Source organism: Rhea pennata, chromosome 34 (genome assembly GCF_028389875.1).
Source record: "Rhea pennata isolate bPtePen1 chromosome 34, bPtePen1.pri, whole genome shotgun sequence".
Classification (NCBI taxonomy): domain Eukaryota; kingdom Metazoa; phylum Chordata; class Aves; order Rheiformes; family Rheidae; genus Rhea; species Rhea pennata.
In genome coordinates, this window is record NC_084696.1 from 287,943 (window position 1) to 313,251 (window position 25,309).

General features: G+C 59.9%; 3 protein-coding genes across 11 annotated transcripts; 1 reads left to right on the plus strand and 2 right to left on the minus strand.

Annotated features, from left to right (window-relative positions):
• Window positions 1-353: 353 nt before the first annotated feature.
• LOC134152867 (E3 ubiquitin-protein ligase TRIM7-like) lies at window positions 354-8,911 on the plus strand. The gene is made up of 7 exons (XM_062598577.1): window positions 354-933; window positions 4,040-4,126; window positions 4,261-4,488; window positions 5,437-5,459; window positions 5,924-6,039; window positions 6,230-6,262; window positions 7,197-8,911. Exons 1-7 carry the CDS (start codon window positions 421-423, stop codon window positions 7,721-7,723), a joined length of 1,527 nt encoding a protein of 508 aa, XP_062454561.1. The 5' UTR covers window positions 354-420; the 3' UTR covers window positions 7,724-8,911.
• Window positions 8,912-9,921: 1,010 nt separating this feature from the next.
• Window positions 9,922-18,212, minus strand: ZNF692 (zinc finger protein 692). Of its 3 annotated transcripts, XM_062598573.1 has the most exons (12): window positions 18,181-18,212; window positions 16,512-16,707; window positions 16,209-16,240; window positions 15,366-15,770; window positions 14,518-14,560; window positions 14,180-14,356; window positions 13,843-13,965; window positions 11,638-11,700; window positions 11,273-11,351; window positions 10,946-11,060; window positions 10,472-10,853; window positions 9,922-10,227 (listed from the first exon to the last, which is right to left on the minus strand). In XM_062598573.1, exons 2-12 carry the CDS (start codon window positions 16,697-16,699, stop codon window positions 9,942-9,944), a joined length of 1,893 nt encoding a protein of 630 aa, XP_062454557.1. In that variant the 5' UTR covers window positions 16,700-16,707; window positions 18,181-18,212; the 3' UTR covers window positions 9,922-9,941. The 3 variants fall into 3 exon arrangements, with proteins under 3 accessions (XP_062454557.1, XP_062454560.1, XP_062454559.1); XM_062598576.1 differs by lacking the exon at window positions 18,181-18,212 and having other exon boundaries at window positions 10,472-10,571; window positions 16,512-16,730; XM_062598575.1 differs by lacking the exons at window positions 13,843-13,965; window positions 18,181-18,212 and having other exon boundaries at window positions 16,512-16,730.
• A 4,481-nt stretch (window positions 18,213-22,693) lies between these two features.
• LOC134152886 (C-type lectin domain family 2 member B-like) lies at window positions 22,694-25,205 on the minus strand. Of its 7 annotated transcripts, none has more exons than XR_009961087.1 (6): window positions 24,599-25,205; window positions 24,342-24,425; window positions 24,038-24,222; window positions 23,595-23,695; window positions 23,019-23,444; window positions 22,694-22,902 (listed from the first exon to the last, which is right to left on the minus strand). XR_009961087.1 is itself a non-coding variant. In XM_062598628.1 (6 exons), exons 1-6 carry the CDS (start codon window positions 24,657-24,659, stop codon window positions 22,897-22,899), a joined length of 546 nt encoding a protein of 181 aa, XP_062454612.1. In that variant the 5' UTR covers window positions 24,660-25,205; the 3' UTR covers window positions 22,694-22,896. The 7 variants fall into 7 exon arrangements, 6 of the variants coding, with proteins under 6 accessions (XP_062454612.1, XP_062454610.1, XP_062454613.1 ...); XM_062598628.1 differs by having other exon boundaries at window positions 23,336-23,444; XM_062598626.1 differs by having other exon boundaries at window positions 22,694-23,444.
• Window positions 25,206-25,309: the final 104 nt, after the last annotated feature.

Below are 25,309 nucleotides of genomic sequence, written 5' to 3' on the forward strand. Positions count from 1 at the left end.
AGGTGTCCGGGTCACCCCCCTCCCAACGCACTAAAGAAGAGCCCAGGCGTCTGAGTCATTCCTCCCACCCCCCACAAAGACCCCAGGCGTCCAGGCCCTCCCCCCACCCAAGAAGGGCCCAGGCGTTCGGGTCCCCCCCCCCCCCCCAGGGAGCAGGACCCAGCTGCCTGAGCCCCTCCTCCACCCCCCTCCCTTTCCTCCCCGCGCATGCGCGGAACTTCCGCCTTCTCCTTCCCCCCTCCCCGCGCCGAAGCGGCGCGCAGGCGCCCTGCGCGCTCCCCTCCCCCGCGCCCGCCTCACTGCGCACGCGCGGCGCCGCTCCTCCCCCCACCCCCCACCCCCCACCCCCTTCTCCCGCCATTGCTGAGAGGAACCCGGGCGGCGGCGGTGGCGAGCGGGGTCCGGGCGTCCGAGCGCAGCATGGAGGCGCCTCCGGCGCCGCCGTCGGTGCCGCCGGCGCCGTGCAGCGCGGCGCGGAGCCTGCAGGACGAGCTGACGTGCCCGGTGTGCCTGGAGTACTTCACGGACCCGGTGCTGGTGGCCGAGTGCGGCCACAACTTCTGCCGCGCCTGCGTCACGCAGTGCTGGGAGGACTCGGCGCGGCGCCTCTGCTGCCCGCAGTGCCGCGAGCCGGTGCCGCAGCGCCTCTTCCGCCCCAACCGCTCCCTCGGCAACATCGTCCACATCGTGAGGCAGCTGGGGCTGCCGCCGGGTCCCGCCGAGCCGCCGCCGGGGCCGCCCGCGCCCGCGCCGCCGCTGCCCGCCGGAGCCGCCGGGGCCGGAGGGGGCCCGCCGCGCTGCCCCCGCCACGGCGAGCCGCTGCGGCTCTACTGCGTGCAGGACCGCCGCGCCGTCTGCGTCGTCTGCCACCTCTCCCGCGAGCACCGCGCCCACACCGTGCTGCCCGCCGAGGAGGCGGCCCACGCCGCCGAGGTCAGCGGGGACCCGGGCGGGGAGGGGGAGAGCCCGCCCCCTCCCCCGGGGGACCGCGGGGAGCCCCCCCACGGGGGCACTAGGGACCCCTCCGGGGGTTGGGGTGCATTAGGGACCCCCCCGGGTGGTCTAGAGACCTCCCCCAGGGGATTGAGGGAGCCTTAGAGCCCCTCCGGGTGCCCTCCCCCCCCCCGGGGGTGGCCTAGGGACCTTCCCCAGGGGGTTGGGGGAGCCTTAGCGCCCCCCCCGAGTGCCCTGGAGTACCCCCCGGGTGTACTAGGGGCTCCCCGAGGCTTGGGGTGCGTCCGGGTGCCGTAGGGAGCCCCCCACGGGTGGCTTAGGGACCTTCCCCAGGGGGTTGGGGGAGCCTTGGGGCTCCCCCTGGGGGGATGGGGGTGCCGTGGAGTACCCCCCGGATGTCCTAGGGATCCGCCGAGGCTTGGGGTGCATCTAGGGGGTTGGGGTGCCCTAGAGAGCCTCTCCCGGGTAGCCTGGGGGACCCTCCTGGGGGGCTGGTGGTGCCCTAGGGAGTCCCCCCGGATGCCCTAGGGACAAAACCCAGCTTTGGGACAACACCCCCGGGGCTTGGGATGCATTAGAGACCTCCTCGGCTGCATTACAAAGCCCCCCCCCCCCCCCCCCCCCGCCGGGCGTGCTAGCATCCCCCGGGGCTTGGGGTCCATTAGGGACCTCTCTTCGAGTGCAATACGGATTCTCCGAGGGCGTGGGGGCGCCTTAGGGACACCCTCGAGTGTCGCAGAGACCCCCCCGGTGCTTGGGGTGCAGTCGGGACCCCTTCCGGGGTGCAAGGTGCAGTAGGCTCCCTTATGGAGCCAGGACCTCCCCCCCGGGGTGCCATAAGAATCCTCCTAGGAATCCATGCAACGAGGTGCCTCAGAGATGAGGCATCTCCCAATAAGCTCCCACCCCTTGAAAAAACAGGGCAGGGTGGGGGCACCCTTGGACGCTCAGTGGTGTTGGGGGGGGCTGCAAAACGGGGCCACCTGGGCCCCTTTCCGCCTTGCGCAGCGGCGTTGGCGCAAGCGTGGCCGTGCATCCCGCCCCCTTCCTCGGTGCAGTCCTCTGGGATTTGCAAATTCCCGGATGAAGCTTCCCCCACACCCCCCGAGGGGTGCAAAAGGGAGCCTGGTTGGACTGGGCACATACTGGGAGGGTTGGGGGACCAGCACGGGGTAATAACACAGGGCCACGAATTGCCCAGAGCTGCCTTTGTGCAGCGGTTGAGCGTGCAAAATAACACCAGGATCCCCAAAACCGCAGTGTCTCCGTGCAGAAACCATCCAGATCCAACCCAAAGCCTGGCTCCTGGGCAAACGGAGCTGCAAAATCCCGCAGGGCCTCGATGCCTTCTGCACCGCAGGGGATTTTTCTTCCCTCCGCCCTTACCGTGCAAAATAACCTTGGATTAAGACGTGTGCAAGCGCCCGGAGAGACCAGGCCTTGCTTTTTTTTTTTTTTTTTTTTTTTTTCCCCTCCCCTCCAGCAGGGTGGAGGCGGCAGAGAAAAACCAGCGAGGCAGGCAAGATGCCGGATGTTTGCTGCGCAGCCGAGGGAGGAGGGAGGGTGGCACTGTTGTAACCACGTACATACAGCTGTAGAGCAGGGAATTAAAAGCTGGGATCGCTTCAATACTGATCGGGCCCGTCCTCGGCTTTTTGGGGCAGGATCGGTGTCCATCAGAGCCTGCTCCGTGCTGTAGTAATCAGTTTTTGCTCATAAGCGTGGTCGACCTGTATTAATTTTTGCATGTTACAGGCACTAATGCAGAGTCGAAGCAGGGAAGAAAGAGTGCTTTAATACTGATTTTTTTCTTCTTTTTTTCTGAATTAGCCGCGGGTACGCAGGGGAGCTGCGGAGCGGTCGTCTGCCATCCTCCTCAGAGGAGAGCAGTCAGAGGGAAATGAAGCTGAATTTGATGTCTTCTTCCCCATTTCCCCACCAAATCTGGGATCTTGGTCTTTTTTAGGGTAGATGAGTCTCTAGGTGTCGGTCACCCTTGAATACTTCTCAGGCTGCTGTTGCCACATTGGGTTTTTCCTTGCTGATCTGCCGCATTTACACTTTTTTCAGTGCCTTTTCCTTTCTTTTTTCTTTCTTTCTTTCTTTTTTTCTTTTCTTTTTTTTTTTTTGAATCACTGGTCATGGCCCATCAGTGAGTCATCAGCTGCCCTGAGGCCTCTGCTTGCAAAACCTGCCCCTATTTTCAAGGCCTTTGGTGTTATCCCCTGGCTTTTATCACCTGCTGGCCAGCCCTGTTTTGCCCAGCCGGTTCTCAGCAGCTTAGCATAAAGCTAATATGAAAGTCCTTGTGGCTTTGTAGGTTATTTTCCCTAAAAGGGCTGTTGGAGCTGCTGCTGAAAGCCCTGCTGCTTTTTGTTTCGTGTTGCTAGGAGCTTTTCTGTTCTGCCTTCCCTGGAGGTCAAATGACTTAAGCGAGGACGGGTGCTGTGGTTTTATGGGATACAGCCAGGAGTGAATTTAATGCGGAGCTCACAGCCCCCGGAAAACCGGCATCCCGTCCTCGGAGGGATTTGTCTGGACGAGGGGGCGTCTCTGCGGCGAGTCCAGCAGATCCTCGCTCACAGCCCGGCTCAAATGTGAAAGCAGATGGGTTTCCAAGAGGAGCTGGGAGGAGAGACAGGGTGGAAGGGTTTTTTGTGGCAGTTGGACATGGTGGTTGGTCTTTGCAGCTGTGCTGTTACAAGGAGCTAAAAACTTACTGTGATTTTTTTTTTCCTTTTTATTTTTATTTTTTCCTTTTCCTGTTACCTTTTTCCCCTCCTCCTGCTGAACCTGGCTCCAAACTCCTCAGGCTGCTTCAGGGGCAAGTTTTGGACCTGTCTGTCTTGCTGTGTCCAAACCAATAGATCGAGATTAACAGGGACGTGATACTGTGATCAGCCTCACCTCAGTTGAGGTTAATTGTATTCTTTGGCTGCAAAAGAAAGAGATTTGAAATTTGGCTACTGCTGGCAGCAGCACCGGAGGGAGTCTCCTGCCTGCCTTTTCCTCTGCCTTTCCAAATAGGAATTGATCTTACCCTCAAAAGGATCCCCAAACATATCTTTTCTTCTCTCTCCTTCAGGAGGTGCCACAGGAGCATTTGAGCTCCCTGAGGAAAGGGCGCGAAGAGGCCAAGGTTGAGAGGGAGAGGCAGAGCGAAGACCTACTGGTGAGTGCCTCGGGGCAGGGGTTTCCCAGCACCCAGCTCTGCCCCCAAGCCCCCTTCCTGATGCCATGGGCTGAAAGAACGGGCTGCGGGGACGCTGGCCTCACGTGCGTGGGTTTCCCCTCTCCGTTCTGCAGAAGCAAACGGAAGTGGAGAGGCAGAAGATTGTGGCCGAGTGCAAGGAGCTCCGGGGCTTCCTGGAGGAGAAGGAGCAGCTCTTGCTGTCCCGCCTAGAGGAGCTCGACAGAGACATCGTCAAGAGGAGAGATGAGAGCATCTCCCGGCTCTCTGAGGAGATTTCCCAGCTGGATAAGCTGCTGGGTGAGAGGGGAGGAGAGAATGGCTCTGGAAACCAGCCCGGGCAGGTGAGACTCAGCATGAGAGGTCCTGGGACGTGTCTTCCGTGACCTTTGGGGTGGGCATAGCAGGGTGTAAAACCCAGGAGAGCTCGGGGCTGGGGTTCCTGGTGGGGGGGAAGCTGGTTACAGAGGTTGCCAGATGCTGCCGCGCTCTGCTGGAGAGTAGCTCCGGTCTAGGGAACTTTGCCAGTTCCATTTTGGAGCTGGCCCATCTGTGAGTCAGGGTTTTGGCTTGTCACAGGACTTTGCTGCTCTGTTTGAGGTGGGAACCCAAAATTCACAGCTGTGGGGGAAAAAAGAGGCCTTTCTAGTAATGGTGCTGTTTAGGTCCCTCTAAGAAACACTAAAACCTCCAGACATTTCAGTTTACTTCCCACTTCCTCCTCACTGTCAGCCTCAAATCCTCATGGCCTTTACTGCTTAATGGCAAATGTATTTTTGTTTTTCTTTCCTTTTTTTTTTTTTTTAACTAAATTTAAAGATGCATGTGACTTTCCTCCCTACCCACACCAAAGGGAAAGCCAGAAAAATATCTGTAATAGATATCTGCATGTGTCCAGTCGCATCCTTCCCTGGAAGATGCTTCAGGGAGTCCTTTTGTTTTGAGCTGTGAAAGACTTGAGCTTGATCTGCTTCCCCTGTGGGGTGTGGAGACGCGATTCCCGTGCCCAAACTGTACAGAGAAAGCAAGGTGCCCTCTGAGCAGCAGGGCTGGCCTTGACAGAAGTCGCCGTGCATCGTCTTCTGCTGTGTCCTGCCCCATTTCAGCACCGTGTGGTAGGACTCGGGGGTTCAGGAAGGACTCCTTCTACTCAATGCACGTTTTCCCAGGGGACTTGGTGGCGCAGAGCTGCTGAGAGCTGTGCTCTAAGCAGAAGGGATGGTTTTGGGGTGGATTTTGAAGGATGGCAGAAGGGGAATTTGCACTGACTGTTTTTTTCCCCCTCTTTCTAGGGTGTTGCCACTGCTGGAAGCAGGTGAGTGAGCCTGGGCTCTGCTCTGTTGACAGAGAAGCTCAGCCCCAGAGGTAGAACTGGTGTTGCGAGGTCCCATTCTGCTTAGCTGCTTTCCCTGAGGTTCCCACCCGTACATACCTCTTAGATTAAAGGCAAAATCAAGGCTTTTCAACAGGAAAATGGAGCAGGTCTGTTACTGGAGGGTTTCCAGAGAAAACCACGGAACGACTTGGTTGATAATGGACCTCAAACCGCCTCCGGCCACTCAAAGCAGAATCAATATCAAAAGCTAAATTAGATTGCACAGGGCTGAGTCCAGCCAAGGCTGGAAGATCTCCATGGGTGGGAGAGCCCCAGACTGGACCTAGAGGGGAACAATCTGACACGAAACCCCCTTGGTACCGTGGCTGGTTCCTTCCCTGCTTGTAGTTTAAAGATTGTTTTTCCCTGCGGGGAGGCCCTAACCCTGCTTTCTCCTCCCCTAGCTTTGAGAGCTGGATGTTCTGCAAGCCAGAGGCTGGCTTTACAGAGCTGGAGAAGAAACTCAAGAGCTTCTCCCAGAAGAGTGCTGTGCTGAAGGAGGTCTTGCTGGAGTTCAAGGGTGAGTGGGAACGCTGCGAGGGGAAGACATTCCTGATTGTTTTTTTTTTTTTTTTTCTTAATGCTCATTGATTTTCATAGCCCCTGAGGAAGGGGGTGCAGGGAGCGATGTTACATACCTCTAGGTATTGTCTGGGGGCCTTCTCTTTGGATGAAGGGGTCTGAATTAACTTACTGTTTTCTTCCCTCAGAGAATCTGCGGTTCGAGTTGGAGAACGACACGGGTAAGCGTCACTCGTTTTTCGAGTCTGACCTTGGGGATTTGCTCCTCTTGCCTGACTGGCTCGAGGGAGTTCAAAGCAAATCCCTTATGGTGCGGCAGGGTGCTCTTTTGCAAGCCTTTTATCAAGGAGTTTCAAACTCCCTTGAGAGCAGAGCAGGTAAATCTCAGAGGTGGGAACTTTGAGCTCACCTCAGAGGCCAGCAGAAGAGCAAGTTGTTGCCGGTGCTGTCAGGGGAAGGGTGAAGAAGGGATCCTACTTCCAGAGAACCCTTGAGCGTACTAGGAAACTGTGGGGTAGGGAGGACTATGCAGAAGCTGATCTGCTCTATCAGGAGCAAGCCAACCTTTGGCACTGCTGGTGGGTGTGAAGTTAGCTCAGAGCTGGACTTTGCAGCCTTTCTGTTTGCTAATAGCGGTTCAGGGATGTTGCTGTGGTCTCTCAGCTCAGGTTTTCCTTCTTGGGGGTACGATGGGCGGGGAAGGGGTGGTTGAGGCCCGTCTTATTTTGAGCAGCCTCTGGGATGCTGGGAGACGTTCCCATCTTGCAGCCCTGGTTCCTGACAGTTCCCTGGTGGATAAGAGCAGCCCTTAAAACACGAGGATGCTCTTACTGGCTTCTCTCTGGCAGTTAACAATGATTAAAAATGTTCTTCTGCCTGTGGTCTCCAAAACATTGCTGGTCTTGGAGTGAGACTATGACAGCCAGCCTCGGACCACTGGTTTTCCAGCGGAGAGCCACGTTTCTCCATTAATTTTCAAGGAGAAGCTGACCTTCGCTCCTGCTTTTTGAACTTCACGTGCTTAGAGCTGGTGAAGGTGAACTCTGCCCTTGTCCACTTTCGGGCAGAGAGGACAAATTCCCCTTGGCAGCAGGGTGGGCGACGGGTCCCTCTGCGCCCGCCGACGCTCACTGCTCCGTCTCTTTCTGCGCCCAGGCGATCTCTCTCTGGACCCGGACACGGCCAACCCTTACCTGGTGCTGTCTGAGGACAAGCGGAGTGTGCGGCTCCGGAGCGCACCCCAGGAGCTGCCGGCCAACCCCAAGCGTTTCGACTACTCCTTCTGCGTGCTGGCGGCCGAGGGTTTCATAGCTGGGAGGCATTACTGGGAGGTGGAGGTGGGGGATGGAGACAGCTGGGTGCTGGGGGCGGCCCGCGAGTCGGTGCGGAGGAAGGAGAAAATCGACTTTGCCCCGGAGGAGGGAATCTGGGCGGTGGGGCTGAACTGGAAGGGGAAGAATTGGGATCAGTACCAGGCTTTCACCTCCCCAGAGACGCCCCTGTCCCTGTGCGAGAGGCCCAGGAAGATCGGGGTGTACCTGGACTACGAAGGCGGGTGGGTGGCGTTCTACAACGCCGACAACATGGCTCCCATCTTCACCTTCACGGCCGCCTTCACCGAAAAGATTTTCCCTTTCTTCTGGCTCTTCTATGTGGGCTCCTCGCTCTCCCTTTGCAATTGACCTGTCCGGTTTCTTTAATCGCTCCTCTCCCCAAGGTGACCTGCCAGTAGTGTCTGCTCCTGTTCCCTCTCCCCCTTGCTTTCGGACAAGGTCCCCGAAAACTCATCTTCCCGTGTTCAGTGTTGGGAGGTTCCTTTTTCTTGTTGGATTTCAAAGTTTAGATCTTTTTTTACCCTGGAAATCTTCCGCGGGGGCATCAGCTGGCGGATGGTGCACAAGCCTGGCTGCCGAAATAACCTCTATATGGGATTATTTTTGCTTCCCCTCCCCACTAAAATACCCCTCTGGTCTGCTGTATAAGCAAACTTTACTTTTTTTTTTTTTTTTTTTTTCCTTTTGAAGTTCCCTACCATGTGCGGACAGTTATGTAGCCAGGGAGGAAAAGCTATGCCAGGGGGTTCGTTGCTTCCTGCTTCGGTCCGTAGCAAAGCTGCTGCTTGCGCGCCCAAGGGAGCTCTCGAGAGGGCTTAGGAAAGCAACCCGCGCGAGGGAGGAGAGCTGCCGTATCCAGCCCCTGCTTGCTGGCGCTCTGCAGGTCACCTTCAGCTTCCCCCGCGCCCCCTCGCTTTTCCTCCCCTCCCAGGAAGGGGGCCAGCCCATCTTCCCACTGCCCACTAGTGCTAGCGAGTAAAAAGAGAAAAATTTAAAAAATACCCCGCCCTCCCCTCCACGATCCTCTCCCTCCCCTCTCCCTCCCCGTTGCTTCCTCCCATTACTGCCGAGCATCTAGGGCCAGAGCAGAGCTGAGCGATGGGTCTGGCGGTGGCTTGGAGCTGTAACCCAGGATCTAGGCAGTTGTGGAGCTCTGGATGACGGATGCCCGAAGCTAGCAGGGGCTACAGGTACAACGAGAGCCCTGGGAGAACAGGCTGGGCTGTTTTATTTCATTATTAATTATTATTATTTTAAGTGTGCTGCAACCCCGGTGGCGTCCCCGTGCTCGGCGCACGGGTTTCCGGGGTTGTTTCGGGAGCTGCTGGTCGTGCCCCAGGCCGCGTCGTGGAGGGGAGAAGCGGGGAGGAGGGAGAGGAGCCTCCTGTTTTAGGTGTGACCCCGCGCGTGCTTACAGACACCCCCCCGCCCGCCCTCATGTGATCCCGCGATGCTGTTAATGTCTCTTTGCCCTGTCACTGTTTAGTGGGGAAATAAAAGTTGCTGTGCAAAAAAAAAAAAGAAAAAAAAACAGACCGTGGAGGCTCCCGCTGTGCTGTTTGTCTGTGGCTGCCGACGCTTTAGCTCCTATTTCTTGCCTGCTGCTGCGGGGAGGGATGAAGTGACCGGCTTGGGTCTGTCTCAGATGCTTCATCCCTTGGAGCAACTCCTCATGCAAGAGGAGGAGGGGAAAAATAGCCAGAAGAGCTGCCGTAACCAAGCTTAAAACTCTCCTGGTCTTCCGTTTCAAACCTAAAGTGCCTCAGCTCTGCCAAAATCCAGTTGGCACGGGGCTGTTTTATTAGGTGCGTGCACAGCGCCTGGCGCGGAGCGGCTTAAACGATGCCAGCGACCGGGTACTATTAACCTTAATTTGGGCTAATGGATGAGAGCCCCGGGGCCGCGACGGCCGCAGCCTCGGCGCCGGGGTTTTGCCGGGGCCGGGTAAGCCGAGCTGGAAGCGATCTTCCCTGCCGGAGGAGCTTCCCACGCAGCGCCTGGTCCCGGCTGCGGATGTTATCTCCCAGGACCATCCTGGGAAGCAAAGGTCACCGGTCGCTGGAAGGGAGAAGGTTCCCTTGTCAGGACCTGATGATGTTTGTGCCCCCAAAAGGAGGATTTTTTTTGGTAATCTCTTGATTTCCCACTGGGATAGCCTGGTGCTTTTTCCAGGTTGCATCTATCTCGGAGAAAGGGCTTCCTAGCTGGCACTTGGAGCATCACCAGATGTCCAAGAAGTCCCAGAGTCAAGAGGGGGGGAAAAAAGCATAAAAGAGTAGAAACCTCTCGGGGAAGCAGGGTGTGTTTTTATCCCGCTTGCAGCAGTTTTTCCCCTGGGAAGCTCCCCCTCTGCAGGAAGAGGGGCCTTCCTGGGGGGGGGGGGGGGAGCAGCGGGATTTTCACCCATCTTAAGCAAAAATTCCCACCTCTGACGTCCTTCCGCTGCGGCCAGTCGACAACCTGAGCGTTAGGGCAGGTGACTTAACCTCTCCGCCTCTTAAAAACCGCCTCCTGCGGTGCACCGGGGCAGCAGAGGGGGGGGGAAAATGCAAAACAAAAGGTGCTTTTAGGCAAAATAATTCTTTATTGCGGCGCCTTCCCGCGTCGGAGACGAAGCGCCGGCTCCCTCGGCGGGCGAGGGCGCGCGAGCCGGGCCCGGCGGCTCCGGCTGGCCTTGGGCGCCGGGCGCCTCGGGGTGGCTTTTGCTTTTGTGGGCCGCCACGTTGTCCTTCTTCTCGAACTTCTTGCCGCAGAGGTCGCAGGGGAACTGGTAGAAGGCGTCGGCGTCGTGCTTCTTCATGTGCCAGTTGAGGGAGGCTTTCTGACGGCAGGTGAAGCCGCAAATCTCGCACCTTGGGGGCGAGAAAAGGCAGGATTCAAGCAAGAAAGAAAAGGGGGGAAAAAACTTTTGGAAAAACTAGAAATAATTTCCAATGAGGGACAGCTCCGTGCATCTCTGCTCCGGGGCGAGGGGAAAGGTCTACTATTCCCGATCTGCTTTCCTCGGTGGAGTCGTTACCGCACGGATTTTCACCGCATCTCCTCGTACGCTTCCCCGTTCTCTAGGATCTGGGTCCGGAAGGGCCCGGTACTTACTGAAGGGGTTTCTCTCCCGTGTGGATGCGGCGGTGGATGATCAGGTTGCTGCTGGTGCGGAAGGAGCGGGCGCAGAACTCGCAGATGTAGTCGCGCTTGTCTGCGGGGCGGAAGAGAGAGGAGGAGTGGCCGCGCCGGTCGAGGAGGAGGAGGAGGAGAGCCCGGATGCTTTTCCCAACCCAGAAACAGCGGGACGAGGGATTGATGGGACGATCTTGGAAGTGGAAAGCAAGCCGGTGCGTTGGCGTTTCCACGGAGACCGCGTTGGGAAAAGGGAGCGGAAGATTAACGCTCGGGACGTAAGATACGGTCAATCGGAGGCCGAGGGAGCCACCAGCTTCTGCCCAGGAGAGGAGCTGATGCGCGAGGAAGGGGTAACGTCCTGCGGGACGGACAAAGCTCGGACACGGGAGTCGCGGTCCAGGATGGTTCGGGTTAGGACGTGAGCAGAGCCGGCGACGCTCGTTGACTCACCGCTGTGCAGCTTCTCGTGCTCCTTGAGGTGCTTCTTGAAGTTGAAGGACTTGCCGCAGCTGGGCTCGGAGCAGGTGAAGGTCTTCTGGTGGACGTGCTGGTACTTCTTGTGATGCTGCAGTTTTAGGGAGGAGGGGGAAAAAGGGGCAGGAATAAGCGGAGAAGAGGGTCGCGTCTGTTCCGGGAAAGCCCTTTCTGAGCACCTGTGCTCAGGGGAAGCCCGGTCCCGCTTTCCAGCCTCTTATTTTGCTCCCTGACCCAAACGCTGCTTGTTGGGGCAGGTGGCCTCAGCCGCTCCTCCCCCCAGCTACACCCCATCGCCCTCACGTTCAGGTACTGGCGGTTGGAGAAGATCTTCCCGCAGCCTTCGAAGTCGCACAGGAGGATCTCACGTTTCGCCGCCTTCCTGGAGAAAAGAGGGAAAGGGTGGGAAGCCGGTCGTGAGCACGGATCAGCAGGAACGAGAGCTGCAGAAGCTGGGCCAGATCGTCCTTCCTCCCCCGCCTGCCTACGGGATCTGCCCATCGATCCATCAGAAAGCTAATTAAAGCGGATGAAGTCCTTCAGGAATTTCCACCCAGGTTGTTCTGGACCAAGGTGTCCCACCACGGCGTGGATGGCACGCAAGGCTCCTTCCTCCCACCTTCCCGAAAGGCTGGAAACCCAGCACGGGTCCCGCGTCCCCTCGCTACCTGATTCTCTTCGGGCCGATCTGGGCCACGTCCTCGTCGCACGTCCCCGCTCGCTTCTTGCAGCTGCGGGAGGAAAGAATTGTCTCCGGAGGGAAAGCTGGGAGGTTTCTCCTCCCGTCTCTCCCCCTCTCCCTTCCAGCCAGGGATGGAAGAGCTTCGCTCCAGGCAGATCCAGCCCCAGGGAGGCTTCGGAAAAAAGCTCGGGTTGCAGAGAGGCGAAGGGCAAAAATCACCGGTGGGGAGAAGCGAGGAGGACAGAGCATCAGACGCTACGAGGAACTGACCTCGTGGGGCAGCCAAGGGGAAAAAAACAACAGGATATTCAACCTTATCTTAAAAAAAAAAAATCCGCTGGACAATCGTTTCTCTTTCCTATAGGTCGGAAATCAGCTTAAACATCTCCTTGCCATCACAACGCGGGGATGATATGAACACAAACAGCTTTCAGACAGTATCCGTATCAACGTGTGCGCTTTATTATTCATTACAAAGTCTTTTTAACATGGTTTCCAAAAAATATTCCAATGCGTTCAAGCCCACTGAGCGCCGCCCGTGCCGCATCCTGCAGAAACCCGGCGGCTGTTTCCGACCGACGGCCTGAAATCGGGGAGGGGGGAAAAAAATAATAATAAAAAAGACGTTAGAGGAACAGGTCTGTTTCTGCGGAGGGAGAAAAAGAGCGATCGTTCGTCCGAGCCACCGCTCCCGGACCTGATCGGAGCGCAGGCTGCGCGCCCGTGTCTACAATCCCTTAAAAACCATCTTCTCCCACTGGCCTTACCTTGGAGAAGCTGGAGAGGAGTCGCAGAAGGAGCGCAGAGGCTCGCGCTCCTTTGCGCAAACGCTCCTTAGCTCCGTTTTCTTCCAGCTGTTGCAAAAAATAAAAAATAAAAAAAGAAAATTTAAACGGTTAAAGGCCAAAACGCGCAATCAAACGCGGCACAGAAAGGGCAGAGGTTACGCGAGGGTTTGACGTTTCGAGAGGGTTCGAACGCGGCGCCGACTGCAAGGACGGGCCCAAAACTGACCTCTCTGCCCTCCCGGAGGGCTCAAGCGGGCGCCGGCGCCGGCGTTACAGCTCCGGCGGCGGACAGGGGCAGAAGAAAAGCTCGAAGGGGGACCGGCGAGAACGCGTCCTCGCCTTCTCGCAAGCCGCCGCTTGGTTTCAAAGCCGCTGCAAGGTGGGAAGGGCGTTTAGCATAGGCTGGAAATGACTCTAACGTGTCAAAATTAAAAAAAAAAAAAGCACAAAAGCTGTATCTGAGCAGCAGAATACTTACTCGGGGAGCTTTGGGGTGTGTATTTTGGGGGTCGTTCTGTGTTTTCGTGGGACGCAAAAAGGCGAGATGCACCGTAGGGCAGCGGAGGGTGGTGGAGTGTTGAATCGCTCCAGCTAACTCCAAAGCAAAATAAAATAATAAAAAAAATAAAAGGGGGAGGGGAGTTTTGCCTTCAAAACGTCAGCTAATCCGGCAAGCCGGTGACTCCTCGCTCGCGCGTCGGGCCCGAGCTGCGGGACCATCCTTTCCGCTTCGGCGTCGCGAAGGCGGCCGACGGCCCTTCCGAAGACTCGGCTCCCGCGTTTCTCTCCCTTTCCTCGGCTCGCTCTCTCTCTTCGGGATCTGCTCTGGCCGACGGAGAAGTCTTCCACGCGGGAATCTCTAGGCGGCGAGGGTTTCTCGAGCGCTCCTCGGTGTGGTTTAAGGTCTTGCTCGTCCCTCCCCGCTTTTTTTTATTATTATTATTATTTTTAGGGAAGTGCTGCCTCGGTAGCAGGCTTCAGAGGGAGTTTTTCCTTCTTTTTTTTTGGAGACCGGCTCCAGGTTACGACCCGAAGCAACCGGCGCACGCGATGCGAGGCGACGTGGCGACTTCTCGAGTCGCCGCGGCAAGACGGTTGCGCCGGAGCCCCGCCGGCGGAGAAGCTCCTTGGAGCTTCTTGGATCTCCTTGGAGCTGCTGACGCCGAGACGACGTCGCTTCGCCCCCACGGGGAGGAGAATCCAAACCCCGACGTTCTTCGGGGCGTCGCGATGCGCGGAAAAAGCTTTTTTTTTTTTTTTTTTTTTCTGCGCAAAAAGCTCTACGCCGGAGCTTGAGCTCCTTTTCCGTTTGGGACTGGCTGGTTCGCCGCGCGGCGACTTCATTCGAAGGCCACCACGAGACGGGCGAGGAAGGAGCCTCCCCGGCTCTCGCCCGCGCTCACCTGACCCGTCCGCCCTTCTCCTCCGCGGGGCCGGCGGCGGCGGCCGGGCTGCTCTCCCGTTCCTCCTTCACGGGTTTCTTGCGGGCTTTGCCCTGGCTCTGTCGCCTCTGCGGCTCGGAGTCGCTGGGAAGCAAGAGGGACAGGGGCTAAGCGAGGCGTGGGTGGCCTCTAATGACAGAAGAGGGGAAAACACGGCACATTTGAGGAGAAGAACATCACCCAGACCGGGATGGAATAAGAAAAAGTGTCTTCCGAGCCCATAAATACGTCGTTTGGAGGGGAAAAGCACATTACTGCCCCTCTCCTCCCATCTCCGCTGGAGCCTCCTGGTGCTCACCTGTCCAGAGACGGGTGGTAGTTCTCATCCCGCAGGTCGTCGGCGTAGGCGAGGTCGTCTTCCTCGGCCAAGTCCTCGTCCTCCTCTTCGTCCTCTTCTTCCCGGGGTTCGGGGCCCCGCTCCGGCTTCTCCCGCGAAACAGGCGTGCTGCGGGAATCCGAGCAGCCGGAGTTCGCGCTGCCGAAAGGAGCAGCAAGTTGAGCGTAGAGAAAGAAGTGGTGGCTTCGAATTTTTGGTTTTGGGTTTTTTTTTTTTTCTATATGGAAACGGTTTGTTAAACTGCAACTGCCCCAGGACGCTGCGGGCGCCTGGGCCCGCAGAGACGGGCCGCCGCTCACCTCTCTCGATCCGCTGCTGCGGTCTCCGTCGGCGCTGGGGGAGCTGCAAGGAGAGGGAAGGAGCTGCGGTAAGTTGAGGCAGGAGAGGGGCTCTCGGAGCTGGGATCTCCGGGGAGGGGGGGGGAAGGACGGGCTGGAAGAGAGCAGGGGGCGAACAGGCTTGGGAGGAGGGTGAAAAACCAGCAAGCTTCGGAGATCTGGTTTCTCCCGTCATTTGTGACTGGTGAGAAGAAACAAGGGCCAGGTTATTCCATGATGTTCTAGAGGAGGAACTTAACTTCTCCTAAAGCTGGGTCATGGAAAGGAAAAGCTAGGAGAAAGAGGACTAGAGTCCCTCCCCGGTCTTCAGTCTGCCTAAATGACAAGAGCTCTGGCTCTTGAGGTCTTGGAAACGCCTGAGAGAATATCTAGATGGGATCAAGAAGATCTCGTCAGGGACAGATCTTGCTCCTCGTTCTCCTCCCACGAAAGACCATGAGTGTTCAGGAACAGCCTGTATAGAAACGGCAGGACCTGGCGTCCCGCATTTCTCAGGGGAAGGACAGGAGCTGAGAAGACATGGACTTCTTTGTGGTAGGAACAGTGATGGCACTAGGTTCCTCCAGCAGAAGCATCAAACGTTATTAATTAATGCTGGTGCTGAAGCATCTCGCACAGGAAGGAGGCAACGAGGTGCCAGAGGGAAGCTGTCCAGCTTGCTCCTTGGACTGGGCGAAGAGCTGGAGACAGGGAATCCACGTGAGGCCAACAAGAGGGAAATGAAGGGAGTGGAGAAAGGGAACCCAGGCTCCTGCCAGGCCGGGGGACGGGCGGGGAAGTTCTCCGTGCCGGCTCGCTCCCGAGCTCACCTGCGTCAGCATCGTCGCTGCCAGCTCCTGGCTCTTCTCCTCGGTCCGCGTCGCCGGCGGGAGACGAGGTTTCTGTCCTCTCCGGTTCACCTCCGTCCTTCCTCGGGCCGGGCTCCGTCTCGGGGGGGTCCGCGGCGAGCCCCACTCGGCGGAGCGAGCGGCGGCGGACGGTGGCGGCGGCGGACGGCGGTGGCGGCGGCGGCGAGGCGCAGAGCCGCTCGCCCGAGAGGCCCCAGGAGAAGCTGTGTCCGGCCACGCATTCCCAGACCAGGTTGTCCCGGCAGCCCTGGGAGGGCGTTTTCACGGCGGGGATGAAGCTGCATTCCTGGCTGTGGTCGTGCGAGAGGACGACCAGGCGCTGCAGGGCCCGGGCATGGAGAAGGTCAGGCTCCGGGTCGCCTGCTCCTGGAGGGATCAGGATGCCGTGGGAGAAGAAAACAGACACAAACAAGCAGCTCTGTGAAAAAACGAGCCAAGATCTGTCTATTTTTGTTGGCTTGTAAATGGGCCTGGGCTCCAGCTAAAGCTCCTCTAGCAGCTGGGACATCTATCAAAGGCCTCTTTGCTTCCAGCTTCTCCCTCGTCTCAAGAGGACACTGACCCTTCTGCCCTTTTAGCAGCCTCACAGCTACTTCCTCCCTTCTTGAGCAACCCCTAGAAGCCTCCTACGGTAGAAAAGTGGCCACCAAAAAGCAGCTGGGGACACCAACAGCCCAGGCAAACCAACGCCGTTCGAGAAATGGAGCAGCTGGCCTCGTAGAAGCCTCCCACATGAGCCCTCCCTCCTCCTGCTGCCCCTCTTGTACGCAAAAGTCAAAGATCTGGAGGCCCTGTGGGACCTACCTGGGCTCAGGAGGCAGCCCTGGGAACTGTACCTGCAGCAGAAAGAGGGGAAAGAACAGGGAAATGAGAGAAATGGAGGGGAACTGCCTTCTCACGCCCAACCGGCAGCAAAGCCAAGACGCGTCCATCGAGCAGCACACGCATCGTACTTCCAGGCTCCAGAAACAGGAGTCTTCTGGCTTGCTCAAAGCTAAAACATCTCAGCAGGCTTCCAAGGCCTCCAGCAATCCCAAAGGACTGGCTTTTTAAGAGCTTTTTCCAGGCGAAACCCCAACCGGCGGTAGTTCCTGGGCCCCAACTCACCTGTCCAGAAGGTACTTGGCCAGCTGGGAGTGCAGGGAAAAGCCCAGCTGCTCCTTGAGGCGGCACCATTGCTCCAGGTGGCCGCCAAGGCGGATGCGGCACTTGCTGCGGCGGGCGTCGAGCTCCCGGCGCTTCTGCTTGCGCACGCAGTCGGGGGCCCGCGGGCGGCCCGGGCGGCCCGGCTCCATGGGAGCGCCTGCGGAGGACGGTGGGGAGTGAGATGGGGACGGGGACAGAGGATGCGACGGGACGGAGGACAGGGCACGAGGAAGGACGTGGGTGGAGCATCAGGGAGGACGAGGATGGAGCAGGAGGGAGGACGAGGACGGAGGACGAGGGAGGACGAGGGAGGACGAGGACGGAGCAGGAGGGAGGATGAGGACGGAGCACGAGGGAGGATGAGGACGGAGCAGGACGGAGCAGGAGGGAGGACGAGGACGGAGGACGAGGGAGGACGAGGACGGAGCAGGAGGGAGGACGAGGACGGAGGACGAGGGAGGACGAGGACAGAGCAGGAGGGAGGACGAGGATGGAGCAGAAGGGAGCAGGAGGACGGAGCAGGAGGGAGGATGAGGACGGAGCAGGACGGAGCAGGAGGGAGGACGAGGACGGAGGACGAGGGAGGACGAGGACAGAGGAGGAGGGAGGACGAGGACGGAGGACGAGGGAGGACGAGGACAGAGCAGGAGGGAGGACGAGGACGGAGCAGGACGGAGCAGGAGGGAGGACGAGGACGGAGGACGAGGGAGGACGAGGACAGAGGAGGAGGGAGGACGAGGACGGAGCAGGAGGGAGGACGAGGACGGAGCACGAGGGAGGATGAGGACGGAGCAGGACGGAGCAGGAGGGAGGACGAGGACGGAGCACGAGGGAGGACGAGGACGGAGCAGGAGGGAGGACGAGGACGGAGCAGGAGGGAGGACGAGGATGGAGGACAAGGGAGGACGAGGACGGAGCAGGAGGGAGGACGAGGACGGAGCAGGACGGAGCAGGACGGAGCAGGAGGGAGGACGCGGACCGGGATGGGGCACGAGGCGGGATGGGGACAGAGGCCCCGCCCCCGGACGAAGCCCCGCCCCTTCCACCAAAGCCCCACCCCCTCAGGCCCCGCCCACCCCCGTTGGCTCCACCCCCACACCCGCCCACCCCCTCTTGGCCCCGCCCCTTCCTGCATTAGCCCCGCCCCCTTCACCGCATCTCTTCCCCCTCCGGCCCCACCTACTGCCGCCGGTAGCCCCGCCCCTTCGTTTAGCCCCGCCCGCTCATCCAAAGCCCCGCCCCTCGCCCCAATTAGCCCCGCCCCCTCTCCTACTGGCCCCGCCCCCTCCCTTTTAGTCCCGCCCCCCCGGGGGGGTCCCGCCATTTCCCAGGGCGGCGGGAGCGGCCGCTGGGCGCCCCTGAGGCGCCATCACCCCCCCCCCCCGCCCCCGCCGGTCCTTAAAGCGGGTCTCGCTTTGCCCGCGAGGCCGGCGAACGGCGCCGGGCGCCGCCGCCCTGCCCCGCTCTGCCCCCCCCCCCCCCCCACTCCCGCGCCGCCACCTCACCGCCTCCGCTGCCCGCCCCCCCCTCCCGGCTCCCTTCTCCGCTGTAACCCCAGGCAGGGGGGGCCCACCCTGGGGCCGTGCCCCCTTTAAGAGAAAAAAGATTTTCCCCCCCCCCAATCGCTCACACAGCTCAGAGACCGGCACAAGATGGCGGGAAGGGGGCGTGGCGCGCATGCGCGCCTCCTCACCGCCGCTTCCCCCCCCTCCCGCCCCGCAAGGCACGCTGGGAAACGGAGTCCCGCGCGCCGGGGCTGATGGGAGCTGTAGTCCGAGGCAGCGGCGCGCGCGGGGCATGACGGGAACGCCGCCACGCCTACGGTGCGCGTGCGCGGCCTCGCACCTTCCCGCTTTCTTTTTGCGTTACTAAAACCCCAAATTTATCTGTATCCGGCCCCGATCTCCCCTTTGGGCACCTCAACCGCTTAATTAACCCAAACCGCCCCCAAAAATCCGGCCATAGCGCATTTTTTTGGGGGGGGGGGGGGTCCGGCTGAGGAGGAGGGAACGAGCTGGCAGCGATGGCTCCCGCCGCCGCGTCCCCACCAAGGCCTTGCCTAGCAACGGCGGGGATCCCAGGCGCCCTATTGGCCACGGCGTTGCCCCCAGAGACCAATCAGCGGGCACCGAGCCCATCCCTCATTTGAATACGGCCCCTTATATAAAGCCCAGCCCAGGGGGGCGGTGGGGTCACTTCAGCGAGGGGCAGCGAGGCGAGAGACATGGCGGCGTCTCCCAAGGGCGCCAAAGCGGGGCAGAAGAAGAGGAAAAAGCCCCAACGGCGGCAGCAGCAGCAGCAGCGGCGGCGGCGGGTCCGGGACGAGGCTGGGCGCAAGGCCAAGAGGCTTCGCTTCCGCACGGGAAAGAGGAGGCGGCAGGCCCGGGCGTCCCGTCGGCGCCCCTACGACTTCGTGGTCTCCAAGATGCTGCAGCAGCTGCACCACGACCGGGTGCCCATCTCGGCCAAGGGCAAAGGCGCCATGATCTCCTACGTGCGGCAGATGTACAACAAGGTGTCGTCCGCCGCCCGGTGCCGCCAGAGGAGCGGCGGCCACTGCGTCATCGGCCTCAAAGAGCTGCAGGCCGCCCTGCAGCAGGTGATGCCCAAGGAAGAAGGACCCAAGAAGTTGGCTGTCGAAGACGGCCCCGACGCCTCGTAACGCGGCTGCCCTTTCCCTTCCTCCCGTTTTGCCTCCGGGGCTGGCGGAAGAACTGCGACGATAACGGGAGGAAGGAGGAGAGGTATCTCGGCGCCAGCCCTGCGCGAGGAGGACGGCGGAGACGCCAGATAACGCAACCGCAAAGCTATCGAGAAGATCTGCCCCTCGCGGAGACACCAGCGTCGCCTGCAAGCAACAACTCTTCACGCAAGGAAATCACGTGGAGATGGAAGTTGAGAGATTTTTTAAAAAAATAACATTTCTGTCAACGAGGAGACCAATATATCTCGGTCTCTACGAGAGGTTTTTCTTTTGTTCAGTTTCTACCTGAGGCAACACGTTTTTGAAGAAAACTACGAGGCAGGTTCGTTTGCTCCTAGAGAGCAGCAGTCCTACCACGAGCCGCGATAAAGGCGTTTCCAAGAGGAGACACGGTCACCGGGAGGACGGACGGGGCGTCGCCCGTCTCCGTAGACCTCAGACGCTGAAGACTGGATAATGCTTAAAAGAGCCTGTGAGGTGCTTTGCCGGATGGCGGGAGGTCTCACTTTTAATAAAAGCGAGAGACTAAGCGGTATTCCCGACCGCGTTGAGTCTTGTTGGGTCCGGAAGTATTCCCGACCGCGTTGAGTCTTGTTGGGTCCGGAAGTATTCCCGACCGCGTTGAGTCTTGTTGGGTCTTGGCGGGGTGGGGATTGAAATCCCGAGCGATGGTTGACCGGAGGAACCTCCTTGAGGACAAGCAACCCGTTGGCTCTTTGCGTTGGGCCGGTCAGCAGCTGTCAAGGGAAGCGAAAGGGCAGCTCAGGGTTCGCCCCAGCTGGGGAAACGTCTGGGGCCGGCAGCGGGTCGTGTCCGGCCTCGGTGGCCACCGGCGCGGGGAGGTGACCCCCAACGTCGCAGGGGTTTGACCCAGATTTAGCGCGTTCTCCAAGCACGGGCCGGAGCTACTGGCTTCGCAGCGTCCAAGATGGGCCCTGCTGGGAGGACGTGCTCAGCCATCTTGCTTTTGTGACACACGGGAAGGGTATTGTGCACTCCGGCCAATGGCAGAGCGCCGTGCTAGCCCCTCATTTGCATACCGTCGGGTATAAAAGGGGCCAAACCGGCGGCGCCGGCGGCATTCGCGAGGCGGAGGGGTCCGGGCGGCGCAGGGCACGGGACGGAGCCATGGCTTCTGCTACGGGAAGACGGAGGAGATTCCGCCAGCAGCGGAGACGGCGCTCTTACAGGCGGAGATCCCCGGCCAAATCCCCATCCACAAGGAAACGCAAGAGCCGGTCGGGGAAAAAACCCAACTCCTACGACTCCAAGATCCTCCAGCGGCTCCGCAGGGGCAACCACAACCTCTCGTGCCCGGCGAAGGGGCTGATGAGGGACTTCTTGAACAACATCTACACCGAGGTGTCCACCAAGGCCGAGCGCCTGCGGAGGCGCAGCCGGCTCCAGACCGTCAGCTCCTCGCAAGTGAAAGCCGCCTTGCAGGAGGTGATGCTGGAGAAAGGGGTAGAGAGGCGGCCTGCCCCCATCATGAAAAAATCCCTCTGAAGCTGAAAACCAGCCCCTCTTTCCCCTAGGGTGACCTGGGAACAAGCAAGGGGGGGAAGGAGGCAGAGCTCGGCCGGAGAGACCCGCCTTATCCGAAGAAGTTCAACGCACCCACCTTTATTTTAAAGATCCAGAGTTTGCCTTGACGATGCCGCGAAGACCCGAGCTCGGCCTGAGGCGATTCCCTGGGACAAACCGCCCCGAGGGAGACACGGCCCGAGCACAAAAGCACCGCTCAGGCCGGACCCGAATCGGTGGGAAAACAGCCGAGCGGCCGAGAAAAGCCCTCGGAGCAGCGGCGAAGGCTGGAGGCCGAGGCACCGTCCCAAAGGGCTCGAGCGCGTTCACGCTGGCGTCGCAATAAAAGTGGGTTTTAACATCAGCTTTTGGTCCGTGCGTCCTTTAATCTCGGGAGGAAAAGGCGGGAGGAGGGAGCTTCTGGGGATGAACCATCTCGGGAATGCCGAGGGAAGTCCTCTGGCTTCTCCGTCGTTCAGGGTGGAACAAATCCAGCCTGAGCAGATCGAGGCTTCTTCGTAGCAATCCCTTCGAAGATGACGGCCCTTGGCAGCGTTGGAACGACACAGAGTCACCAAAATGTGTGTTTAATCCGTAATATTCCCAACATTTCCCCACAGAGCTGGAATGTTGCCTTGACTGAGGGCTCCCAGTGCAGCCCAGAGGCTACCCAGGAGCTCCAGCCCGTTTCTACTGGGCTGGTCCCGATTGCAGAAGACCCATTTGGGGGCTGCAAGTGCCCCAGTGATCCCACGACGGAAGGACGGACACAGACATAGCCCAGATGAAGGGGGGAAAAAAAAATTAACTTTATTCTCCAGGAAGGACGATGCTCTCTGATCACGCCCAGGCCCTCGCTGCTCCGGAAAGGTCTCCGGCGTCAGGAAGGTTCCTCGGGGCACCGCGGAGGCTTAGGGGGTCGCGGCGCTGGTGGCTGGCGGAGCGATGACTTTGGCCACCTCTTGGGGCATGACGCGCTGCAGGGCCACCCGCACCTCGGAGGCGCCGGCGGCCGGGAGCTGCCGGGTGCGGCGCAGGCGCTCGGCCTCGACCGAAACCCGCCCGTAGAGGCCGGCCAGGAAGGCCTTCACGAGCCGCTTGGCCTCCGCCGTCATCCGCACCTTCTGCAGCTGCCGCAGCATCTTGGAGGCGAAGCGCGTGAGGGCCCGGCCCCCCGCCGCCGTGGGGCCGCCCCCCCGGGCCTGCGAGGAGGGGCCAGGCCGGGCGCCGCGCCGGGGCCGAGCCCCGGGCCCGCGGCTGGTGGCCGCCGCCGCCGCTCGCCGCCCCGCCGCCATGTCCCGCCGGCGAGTGCCGCCCGCCCGCCCGCCGGCACCGCTGATAAAGGGCGCCGTATGCAAATGAGGCGTCCCGGAGCCCCTCGCCCCATTGGCCGACACGCCCGCCTCCCTCCGAAGCCATTGGAGCTCCCACCAAGGCCTCGCCCCACCCCTGCTTCTATGACCTCACACGTGCCCGGGCGGGGCTGGCCAATAGGGTGAGGCGGGAGGCTCCGCCCCCAGCACCACTCCCAGAGCCCCGTTTCCCGCCCGATTTGCCTTTTTAGAGGCGATTTTAGACATTTTCCAGCAATTTTCCAAAACTCTTTTGGGGATTTTTTTTTTTTTTTTTTGGGGGGGGGGTATGAGGTCTTTTCACAGGCTGTTTTCTGCCGCCCTTTTCGGGATATTTCCTGCCACCCCAACCCACTCACAGGGAGCTTTTTTCTTCCCCCCCCCCCCATCTGCTTCCACCTCCCACCCAAATACCGAGGCTCCCTCCTCCGCTCCCACGCAGGGAAAAGGGGGCCTGGGACCCCCCCCTTCCCCCCTCCCAGGCTAAACAGGCCCCTACGGCCATTCCAGCCAGCAAATTCGGTGAAGGTACAAGAATTTTACAAAACTGCAACACACAAACATTCCAGTGGTTGCTCGTGTTCACATTATCGACAAATAAGAAAATGCGACAGAGGCTGCTCACAGAGACGCGCACTTTTCCAGCGCAGGCGAGGAGGGTTTCCAGGAACTTCATCATGATGCGTTGTGATGCCACAGGTTGTGGCCTACAGCTTCAGCAAATTCAGTCACCAAAGGCAGCCTCGCCACTATTCTTCAAACCTTGCTAAGCCTAAACACATACAAAGTATATAAAAAAAAAACAATGAAATACCTGGAAAAAAAGCCGGGGGGGGGGTGGATACGAGAGTGGCAACAAAATACAGCAGCCGCTCATGGCACATTAACCTGCAAGGCTTCCACTCAAAAAGCTTAAGTATAAATATGTAGCGATGATAATTTGGAAAGACTAAGTAGTTCAGCACTGGTAGTCTTTGCTCTTTCACATTAAAGACTGGTGTTTGTCAGCAGAATGCTGCAGATCTTTCCATGTCCATCCGTAATGGTGGTTCCTCTCTGGACATGGCGTAAGGCACAGTGTGATATGGGGAGGAAGACTTGCAGAGACACTTCTGGATGGAGGACTATCCCCCGAGTTCCTGTGCTAGCAGGAAGCTACAGAAAAGCAAGAACACAGACAGCTTCTGTGGATAGAGCGCACCCACGGGAGCCTGTGACGTGCTGCAGATGTAACCTCGCGGCATGGAGCAGCTTGATGTGGCAAAGACCTCGTAGCTCAGGTAGGCGCACTCGCCTTGGCTGTCAACAGGGAACCTGCACAGCAAAGGAAGGCGATGGCAGGTTATTCGCAAGCCCCTCGAGCGCCGGGAGGGAAACGGGGCTGGCTGTGAGGGACGGCCCCAGGCGGGCCCCTCGCACGGGCTCTCTGCCGGGGCTGCCGCAGCGCAGCGCGGCGGGGCTCACGTTTCGTTGTAGACGGTGTTGTCCACCCACACCAGGCGCCCGTCCCTTCGCCGCAGGCCAAACCAGCAGTCAATGGAGCCTTTAAATTGCCTGAGAAAATCCTGCAGGGAGAGAGGGTTAAACGCTCACCTGCCGCTGCTGGCCCCAGGCTCCCGCCAGCCCCACCGACTGGACTTGCTGCTGCTGCAGCCGCCGCGCCCCGCCCTCTCTGCCGGATGATCGGATGATTCACCAACTGAAAAGCAGAATTCTAACTCAACACAAAACACCCCAAAAGGAAAACACTGGCTGGGATAAATCTCTTTCTCCTTCCCAGCAGCTCTGCTTCACTCCGGACACAGCCGAGCACCCGCAGATGTGGGGACACCGCCCAAGGGGCAGCGATGGCAGCTCTGTTCCCGCGAGCCCCTCTCCCACGCAGCCGCAACGCCCCCCGCACTCACCACTTCCCACTCCCGCTTGATCACGGCCAGCGAGGCCCCAAGCGAGGAGCAGTTGTGCTGGCTCGAGTCCCAGCTCCCCTCATCCCGTGAGAGGTAGTAGCACATCCCCCGGTACCCGATCCAGTCCTCTCTGCAGCCTGATGCAGCAGCAGTGCCAGCATCTCGGGTGCCCCTGGGCCAGCTCACTGAAGAGGGAACAGCAAGGTGCTGGAGCATCACGTCCCATGCCTGCGGGTGCTGGACATCCCCAGGGTGCTGGGGAAGAGCAAAACGACCTCCCGGTCACCCCCATCCCTTCCCTCACCTGCCACTGCAACAACGACTGCAATCAAAGCCAGGCTCACAACCAGCACCCTAAAAACCCATGGATGGGACCTGCACAGTTCACCTGGAAGAAAAAAAAGCCACTTGCAGCAGAAGCGCCGCTGTCCCAGAGTGGGAGAAGCCCCCCAGGCACTGCGACCCCCCGCCAGAGCTGCCCAGGGCACCTCAGCTCCGACATGCTTCGCGCCCAGCCCTCGCCCACGCTCCTTCCCCGGCCCCGCGCTCCTCGGCACTCACCCAGCTTGCCGCTGCAGCGGTTTCGGGTGCTCGGGGTCCGCTCTTGGCCATCATCGCACATACTCCTGTCCTCTCCAAACGAGCAGGCAACTTTTCCTCGTGAAAGTCACTGGAGGCACCATGGGGGCGGGTAAAGGCCGGGCCGGGCCGGACTCCCCACTCCGCGACGCTCCCGCAGCACCTGAGAGGCGCCGGCCGCTGCACGGGCCTTTTATAGACTCTTCAGGTCCCGCCTCCAGCCGCTGACGGACGGGTCGCGCTGCCAATCACGACCACCGCCCCCATTCCTCAGGTTGTTAATTTGCGCCGCGCAGTTTCACCGCTGCTCTGGGCTTGTTCCGCTCCCGGCTTTGCCCTCGTGGCCCCGCTCCCAGCCCCGCGGGTCTTGGCGAAGCGCTGCCCGGGATGCCGGGAGGGACGGCAGAAAGCTCGGGCAGGAGCCAGTGGAGAAAACATAGGGACGGGGCGACAGAGGGGCTCGAGGCGGCTTCAAGATGAAAAAATACGAGGAAAAACGACAGAAAATAAAAGAAAGAAAAACCCTCGCGGGGGGCAGGGCGAAACCAAAAGCCGCCGCCCGCCGCCTCCCCTCAGGCGCTTCTGCTCCACCACAGAGCCTCCCCCCGCCCCCTTCACGCCTCGCCCAATCACCGCCCGCAGCCGCTGACGGACGGGCCGCGCAGCCAATCGCCGCGGACACTCGCGCCCTGT

Excerpts from the sequence above, each read along its gene's own strand:
- LOC134152867 (XM_062598577.1), top strand. The coding sequence starts at position 421 with ATGGAGGCGCCTCCGGCGCCGCCGTCGGTGCCGCCGGCGCCGTGCAGC. Across the intron at positions 4,127-4,260 it reads GGCAGAGCGAAGACCTACTG|AAGCAAACGGAAGTGGAGAG; the intron begins GTGAGTGCCTCG and ends TCCGTTCTGCAG. Across the intron at positions 5,460-5,923 it reads GTTGCCACTGCTGGAAGCAG|CTTTGAGAGCTGGATGTTCT; the intron begins GTGAGTGAGCCT and ends CTCCTCCCCTAG.
- ZNF692 (XM_062598573.1), bottom strand. The coding sequence starts at position 16,699 with ATGGAGCCGGGCCGCCCGGGCCGCCCGCGGGCCCCCGACTGCGTGCGC. Across the intron at positions 14,561-15,365 it reads CAGCGACGATGCTGACGCAG|CTCCCCCAGCGCCGACGGAG; the intron begins GTGAGCTCGGGA and ends CTCTCCTTGCAG. Across the intron at positions 11,352-11,637 it reads ATCGGCCCGAAGAGAATCAG|GAAGGCGGCGAAACGTGAGA; the intron begins GTAGCGAGGGGA and ends TCTTTTCTCCAG.
- LOC134152886 (XM_062598624.1), bottom strand. The coding sequence starts at position 24,659 with ATGTGCGATGATGGCCAAGAGCGGACCCCGAGCACCCGAAACCGCTGC. Across the intron at positions 24,426-24,598 it reads CCGCTGCAGCGGCAAGCTGG|GTGAACTGTGCAGGTCCCAT; the intron begins GTGAGTGCCGAG and ends TTTTTCTTCCAG. Across the intron at positions 23,830-24,037 it reads TCAAGCGGGAGTGGGAAGTG|TTGGTGAATCATCCGATCAT; the intron begins GTGAGTGCGGGG and ends TCTGCTTTTCAG.